An 8,351-nucleotide genomic window follows, 5' to 3' on the forward strand; every position below is an offset into this window, starting at 1 on the left:
ATTTGAGCCTCTGCCTTCATTCATGGTGTCCTAGGCTCAAAGCAGCTACTCCTAGATGTGGTGAAGAACTCTTTTTTTTTTTTTTTTCAAATGGCCACCATTTCCTTGCAGTGTCCTCGGGGAAGGAGGGGTAGACACTAGGACTCAGGATAGGCAAATCTCTGAACTCCTATAGGGGCTATAACCCTATCAGATATAGATGGGGTCAGATATAGATGACCTTTATGACCCCATCTATATCTGATTATCTTCCGAAGTTTCAGCCCCTGATGCAATCACAGTAGAGCTTAAGGCTTTGCCACGGCGGAGGGGAAACCATCATTCAGTCCATTGTTAATAAAGCTGGAGAGCGCTACTTCTGCTTCGTTTATTCAGTAGCTGTTTGCAGGGTGCTTAAACAGTACCAGCGATCGACACAGAGACTCACTCATGTCATCTTCAATGATCTTGGATAGCGCAAATGCTACTATTGCTTCTCTGTTTACATGTGAGAGAAACATAAGCTAAGAGGGGTTAGATAAATTGCCAGTGAGCATTTTGTGGGTCTGTGTTGCAGCTGAACTTTTAGCCCTAAAAAACAGTGTGTCGCTGTGGTGAGCATCCCAGGCAAAGGGCTTCTTCCACCTTGCTTCCCTCACAGAAGCACAGAATCAATGGTGTTCCAGCAGGATCCAGAGTTAAATACCAACCATGACAACAAAAGGAATGCAAAAACTGGGGGCTATTTAGACAGACTCTGAAATGGTTTAAAGGTTTAAACGGAGAGCCACAAACATGTCAATAATTGTTATCAAGTTTGTTGTAGTGGCTCCTAAGCCTAAGAAGCATTTGAAAGGCGGGAGGAGGAGGTTTGGAAGTTCAGTGGCTAGTCCTAGGTCAGCCTGTGGCTACAGTAGTAGTAATAATAGCAATAATAATTTCAAAGACTCAGTCTTACAGTACAGATAGATTCAGACAGCACAAAAACAGAGTTGTATCAGCAAGCTAATAGTCATATACACCCATAGTCCTTTGTACTTAAACTGGTGCCCTGTGGCACCCTGGCCTTTTCTGTCCAGGGACCCTCCTCCCCCACTTTAGCCCAGCACAGCTCCTCACAGCTTTCCTGTGGACTTTCCTTATTTAAGACAAAACTTAATCTGCCATCAGCAGGGTAGTGATATTTCAGCAAACACTAGAATTTGGGAAGTTCCCGAGCTCAAAAGACAAAGAAGAGATTGCTACAGTGTTCTAAAATAAACACTGACCTAACCTTGGCAAGGATCTTTCTCCTCACCCCCTCCCATGCCTCTCTGACAAAAACCACCACTGGCCAAATGGGATTTACTTAATACTACAAAAACAGCAGGAAAAGGCAAGCGTCCTCACAAGGGATAAGAGACAACGGAGGTATTTTTAAAGAATGCATTCATCTGAGACATGAACAGAATATGCAGAACTCAAAAGACAAGAGAAGCTGCCATTTCCCCTAACCTTCCAAACCACTGTCAATCCAAGCAAAGTCCTAAGTGGAGCAGAGCCCATGTGCACATAACGGGTATGACAAGCCTTGCGTTGTGCACTGAGGTCCCTGGAGGCTCACAATTCCCCCTGACCTGTCACTTCTCTCGCAAAGCACGTCACTCCCTCCCCTTTGGGACTTGGGGACATAAAGCAAAAATCCCAGAGTCTAATCCTTGGGAGTGGTGCAAGGAGGAGGAGCTATGGCCTTTCCGGTTATGGGGAAACACCCTGAGCTCTGGGAATTTCCCTGGCCCGGAGCTCTGGCTTTTTAGCATAAAAGGGGCTGGACAGAGCCCTAGAGCTCCAGAAGGCTCCTCAGATCTTTCAACCAGCTCCAGCACTCCAGACTCCAGCCACACTCCAACACAGCACCATGGCCTCAGCCTCCCGCTCGCTTCTTCGTGCAGGGCTGCTGCTGCTGTTGCTGCTCGCCACCAGCCACCAGGCTACAGGTAGGACTCGCCACTGCTGTCCTGAGGGGGAACCTCCGGTGGGCGCAACGGCCCACAGTCCCGTTGACCCAGTGTCTCCTCCCACAGGGGCTCCAGTCGCCAACGAGCTGCGCTGTCAGTGCCTGCAGACCATCGCAGGGATTCACCCCAAGAGCATCCAGAGCTTGAAGGTGACGCCTCCAGGACCCCACTGCACCCAGACCGAAGTCATGTAAGTATCTCTCCGTGCAGCTACTGCCACTTCCACAGTCCTGCAAACCCTCCGACTGACGCTCATCCAAATGGGACTTCCTGACGTGCCTCCCTCCTTCTCTCTGCAGAGCCACTCTCAAGAATGGTCGCGAAGCTTGCCTAAACCCTGAAGCCCCCATGGTTCAGAAGCTTGTCCAAAAGATACTAAAGAAGTGAGTTGTGCTTGTGTTTGTACTTGAGGGTGGAGCCTATAAAATCCCTTTAAGGGGCTTGAAAGCAGGATCCTTGGCAAAGCGTACCCCTGAGCCTTCTTGACGAAGAAGGGTGCTTTTAGAAGGCAAAGAGATTTCCCCCGTTGAAGGCTTTTCTCTGTGAATGTTACATAAATTCTCGAACTTAGGCCAAGTGGAGGAGATAATGGCAGCTATAGGACAGGGTTGCAGGCGTGAGAAAGGAGTAAAGGCACTCTTGTGAATTAACCCAGGGTGATGTATCTTTTGTTTGTTTGTTTGGTTGGTTTTTTTTGTTTGTTTGTTTTTTTCTCCAAGTGATTGACTTCACAGGATCCCAAGCTGTCAGAACCCAAGCTGTACAGAACTGTGGGGGCAGGGTAGACTCGTAGAAATGCCACCTAGAGCCTCAGGGACTGGGGTAAGAGACGAATGGCTTTGGTGAATACCTATAACGGTGATTCTTTTCCCACTGCAGGGGCATCTCCAAGTGACCGAAAAAGAAGGAAGACTGTTCTGATGGCGCCTGTCAGGAGAACGCCGGCTTCTGACAACACTAGCTTAACACATTTTACAGTTTCTTGTGAGAGTTCTATTTATTTATGTATTTATTTATTTCACAAAGCATGTGCTTTTTTATTTTGCATTAATATTTAAGGATGTGGATGTGTTTCATCAGCGGTAGTTCAGTTCTGATTGTTCAGTTTAAACACAGGTTTAGAGTGTCTGATTAAACTAATATTTATGGGGAGAGCCGTGAGATGTCGACCACTGTGATAGCAGGGCGTGAGGTGGGGAGATGAGAGAGTGTGATCAGGTTTTGTGTTAGAGCGAGGAAGTGTGTGGGAGTCCATGTTTTCTTGTTTTGAAAAGAATGTCAGTTATTTATTGAAAGTCATCTTTCAAGTTATATGATCAACATTGACATGTTGAAGTGTCCCTTGGACATTTTTATGTCTAGTTTGTAGGGCATAATGCCCTTTTATAGTCTTTAACCAATGTTTCTTCTTGTCTTGAGACTGAGAAGTTCGAAGGACTGTTACAAATGGAATTAAAAAAAATAAAAGTTTTATCAAAAAATAACATGGGTGCTTTTTGTTTTATTCTTCTTGAGAGCCGCGGTTTATTGTTAATCCTGTACATGTGCTGGCAGGCATTTCTTATGACTCTTGCTTGCTCAAGGAGGGAGAATTGGTACTTCTGAAAAAACACATTCTATCCTACCCCAATCTTCTTGATAATTATAGCTTTATATAAAACATTGCTATTTTCTACACTGACCAATTTTTTATTCAAAAGTAGTACCTTTTCAAAAGATTTTTGTTGTTGTTGACTTTAATTTTGAGAGAGGGATCATGCTGTGTTGCCTAGGGCTGGCTTCGAACTCTCAGTCTTCTTGCTGCAGGCTCCCTGCTTGCTAGGATACGGGCATGCAGAGAGGCCGCACCTCGCTCTGGAGAAATTCTTGACAAACTCCTGAAGTCTTATAAACACTTAACAATGGCTCATCTTCAATTCTTTTGATATGGATGCCTTCCAAACTGTGTAATTATTTTTCCCTTTTAATGAGGTTGATGGCTTGAGGTGAAAAGTGGCTTCTTTCTAAGGAACTTAAAGCCCTGTGCTAATAAAAGTATCAGCTTAGACAAATAATGCACACTGTGAGGTAAAATACATGGCTTAATAAGACAGAATGACAGTGAGATGTATGGTTTTAAACTATACCACATTTTATCAATGGTTAAAATATTAAGGAAAAATTGTAATAAATCAAGAATTTACATTAGCATATCTAAGAAATCCTGAAAAAGAACATGGAAAATTTAGAACTTAAAAGATATGAAAGGTAGAAAAGGTAGAATAAAAGAAATGACCTCAGCCATGCATGCAAAAATCTAAAGAAATAACATAGAAGTGTCTGAGGAGCCCGACAGAAAAATTCCTAAAGGTCAGGCTTATTTTCTCAGCCCATGAGACTCTCAGCTGGAACAGCTGGTTGGCTTCCAAAGAAGCAAATGAGAAATTTTCAATTGTCAGGTTTCACCAGTATTCCATTCATGTCTTTTTTTTTTAAAACTACAGACTCCACTTTATCACACACATTGTATTTGGCTCTCATTTCTCTTTTGATCTGTATAAGTTTTTGATACTATCTTGTTTCCCCTCATGTGGACAATTTTGAGGAGTGAGAAGATGTGAGAAAAGCAGTGTACTGGAGAAAGTTTACAAGCCCCAAACCCTACTAGGTGACCAACACTGCCACCACCAGCCGAGGCATGGGGATGACTGTGGTGCAGCTGTTGATAGAAAGTGGCAGGAAAGGGAAGGGCGAGTCAGTTACAATTAATCTCTTCTACGTGATCCAGAATCCCAGTGTATGCAAAGAGAACAGCATAGAATTTGAATATGAGGGACATTCCTCAAAATATCTAACAAGCACTCCCCCAAATTGTCCAGATAAGGGAAAACAAGACATTATCAAAAACTTACACAGCTCAAAATGAGAGCCAAAAGTGTGTGATAGATTGGAGCCTAGAAAAAAAAAATACATGAATGGAATACTGGTGAAATTTGAATAAATATTGGGTTTAGTGAAGAACAATGTGCTGGGATCACATTGGTTTTGACAAATACCCTGTAACTATGCAGTACATCAGCAATAGGAGACACAGAACAAAAAGCCAAATAAAGGAACCTCTCTCTGCATAAGAATTTTCTAATTCGAAAACTATTCTAAGTTTAAGTTCAAAATTTACATCATAATTTTGGAAAATGTACAATAAATGAAACAATTAGGTAATAGACTTAAGACAAGTATAATAAATTGCAAAAAATTTAAATGGAACTGATGTTGTCAGTAAAGTCAAAAGTTTGGCTATGATAATGAGATAATTTATGCTGTTGAAAGATATATCTTCTCCAGGTCTTACTATCACCCCCTTCTTTCATAAGATTCCCTGCACTCTGCCCAAAGTTTGGCTATAAGTCTAAGCATCTGCTTTGATACCCTGCAGGATAGAGTCTTTCAGAGGCCCTCGGTGATAGGCTCCTGTCCTGTTCCCTGTTTTCTCCCTCTTCTGATGCCCATCCTCTTTGCCTTTCTGAATGGAGATTGAGCATCTTAGTCCTCCTTTTTAATTAGTTAATTAAGATATACAGATTTTAGTATGTTTATCCTATATTATACGTCTAATATCCACTTATGAATGAGTATATACCCTGTGTGTCTTTCTGCTTCTGGAATACCTCACTAAGGATGATCTTTTCCAGTTCTGACCATTTGCCTGCAAATTTCATGATTTCCTTGTTTTTTATTGCTGAGTAATATCCCATTGTGTAAATGTACCACAATATCTGTATCCATTCCTCAACTGAAGGACATCTGGGTTGTTTCCAGCTTCTGGCTATTACAAATAAAGCTGCTACAAACATGGTTGAGCCTTGTTGTGTACCTAAACATATTTTGGATATAAGCCTAGAAGTGGTATAGCTGGATCTTGAGGTAGCACTATTTCTAATTGTCTGAGAAAGCACCAGATTGATTTCCAAAGTGGTTGTACAAGTTTAAATTCCCACCAGCAGCGGAGGAGGGTTCCCCTTTCTCCACAACCTCTCCAGCATGTGTTGTCACTTGAGTTTTTGATCTTAGCTATTCTGATGAGTATAAGGTGAAATCTCAGGTCATTTTGTTTTGCACCTCTCTGATGACTAAGGACATTTCTTTAAGTGTTTCTCTTCCATTTGAAATATTCCTCTATTGAGAATTCTCTGTTTAACTCTGTACCCAATTTTTTTTAATTGGACAGGAGCTCTACAAGGAGAGCAACAGAATCAAAAAATCTGGACAGAGGGGTCTTTCCTGAGACTGATACTCCAACCAATGACCATTCATGGAGATAACCTAAAACCCCTGCACAGAAGTAGCCCATGGCAGTTCAGTGTCCAAGTGGGTTCCATAGTAATGGGAACAGGGACTGTCTCTGACATGAACTGATTGGCCTGCTCTTTGATCACCTCCCCCTGGTGTGGGGGGGGAGCAGCCTTATGAGGCCACAGAGGAAGACAGTGAAGCCACTCCTGATGAGACTTGATAGACTAGGATTAGAAGGAAGGAGAGGAGGACTCCCCTATCAGTGGACTTGGGGAGGGGCATAGGTGGAGAAGGGGGAAGGAGGGTGGGATTGGAAGGGGAGGAGTGAGGGAGCTACAGGGAAACAAATTGAATAAACTGTAATTAATAAAAATAAAAATACAAAAAGAAAAATATATCTTAAATATTTGACTCAGATAGCTTGAAATAAATGTGTCTCAACACAAAAATGATCTGAAAGGAACCCAATGTGCATCATCAATTACTAATGTATTAATGATACATTCATGAATAGCTGATCTATTAGTGAATGCATATAAAGAAATAAGTAGTCATAAGAGAATAAAGTCTGATTCCAATGTAAATGGGACTATTATAGAAGAGACAAAGTAATGTTTAAATTTCACAAATAGCATTAAAATACATAACAACAAGTTGGAGAGGTGAACAAAAAGCGGTAGAGAAATCAGAACATGCAGTGAAAGATTCTTCATGCCTGGTGTGATGGTGGCACACATCTACAATCCCTGTGCTTAAGGGTCTGCAGTGAAAGACTTGTCTTGGCTGCATGGTGACTTGGGAGCCACCACAGGCCACATGAAATCTTGTAGCCTTAAAAAAAATAAAAAATAAAAAAGGATTGGAGCTAAGGTGTCCATGTGTGGTTCATGTTGGCCCTGACTATGGAGTCCACCCACCTCAGCCTCAAATTCTGAGAACTGGATTACAGGAGTTGCCGCCCTGCTGGCTTCCCATAGATAAAGATTCTAACTATATCTTCATTCCCTGCTTAATAAGGTAGGTAGTGAAATATACCTAGTCACATGGAGGATCTCAAAAACATAACTGTGTCTGCTTGACTGATCTCTCTAGATAGTTTGTCTGCAATTACACAAATCCTAGTTGGGTTTGGGGGGGGGGTTCTTTTGTTTTGTTTTCGGTTCTGCTTTTACAGTGCACAGGAAACTTCTCCTACAAGACGTTGCATATTAGCCATGAAGAATGGATCAAACACGGAAAATGTTGAAATGCTACGGAGAACACACCCTGGTCACCACTATTTCTGATGATCTTGCTTTCTAGTTGAAATAGATATGACCATACACTGTGCGTGTTTGCTGTGGGTAATAAGTCATCCCTCAGCTTCCTAAATTTGCTTTCACAATGCCAGAGTCATCTTGCATTTTCATATGCAACATAACCATCTAGCATGATAAAAAAATATTACCATGGAAATATGTCCTCACTCCATATGTTTATTTCAGACATAGTTTTGTAAATTTTGGAGTTTCCCTTAGGTTGCCTTACATGAATATAATGCAATTTAACTGCATGGTATGACTTCACAAAAGGCTTTTTTTTTTCTTGAGACAGGATTTCTCTCTGTAACCTTGGCTGTCCTGGACTTGTTTTGTAGACCAGGCTGGCCTCAAAGTCACAGCGATCTGCCTGCCTTTGCCTCCCAGAGTGCTGGGATTAAAGGCGTGTGCCACTACGTCCAGTTCTAATTATTTTAAGAAAATGGAAACACCAAGTTTTGTACTAAGAGCTAATTTGTAAAAGAGTCTTGGAACACCTTCCCTATCTAATACACTAGACTAGTCTTAGTTATTATTGCTTGGTATTAATTTTAAAAGAATTTAAATGATTACAGATTGTTGAAAGCATAAACAGGTCCTTACTGAGGCTCTCATGCTTGCATGGCACACACTTTGCTGACTGAGCCATCTTCCTATCCCTAGAGAAAGTTTTATTCTTTAAGAATAATGCATGTCGGTACAAAGCAAGTCTCAGCATGTTGCAATAGTCTTTCTTTTTATGCCTTTTCCTATAACTGTGTCAAGATCTAGTGAAATCCACCCTCTATGTATAGGCTATCAAGGA

The 8,351-nt window shown here is 41.7% G+C and overlaps 1 protein-coding gene across 1 annotated transcript; it reads left to right on the top strand.

Annotated features, from left to right (window-relative positions):
• The first annotated feature begins 1,111 nt into the window (after positions 1-1,111).
• Positions 1,112-3,460, top strand: LOC110560490 (growth-regulated alpha protein). Its single transcript, XM_021656443.2, has 4 exons — positions 1,112-1,955; positions 2,043-2,166; positions 2,276-2,359; positions 2,856-3,460. The coding sequence occupies exons 1-4, from the start codon at positions 1,877-1,879 to the stop codon at positions 2,869-2,871; spliced, it is 303 nt and encodes a 100-aa protein (XP_021512118.1). The 5' UTR covers positions 1,112-1,876; the 3' UTR covers positions 2,872-3,460.
• The last annotated feature ends 4,891 nt before the right edge of the window (positions 3,461-8,351 follow it).

Source organism: Meriones unguiculatus, chromosome 3, assembly GCF_030254825.1.
Source record: "Meriones unguiculatus strain TT.TT164.6M chromosome 3, Bangor_MerUng_6.1, whole genome shotgun sequence".
NCBI classification, from domain to species: domain Eukaryota; kingdom Metazoa; phylum Chordata; class Mammalia; order Rodentia; family Muridae; genus Meriones; species Meriones unguiculatus.

Excerpts from the sequence above, each read along its gene's own strand:
- LOC110560490 (XM_021656443.2), top strand. The coding sequence starts at position 1,877 with ATGGCCTCAGCCTCCCGCTCGCTTCTTCGTGCAGGGCTGCTGCTGCTG. Across the intron at positions 1,956-2,042 it reads CACCAGCCACCAGGCTACAG|GGGCTCCAGTCGCCAACGAG; the intron begins GTAGGACTCGCC and ends CTCCTCCCACAG. Across the intron at positions 2,167-2,275 it reads TGCACCCAGACCGAAGTCAT|AGCCACTCTCAAGAATGGTC; the intron begins GTAAGTATCTCT and ends TTCTCTCTGCAG.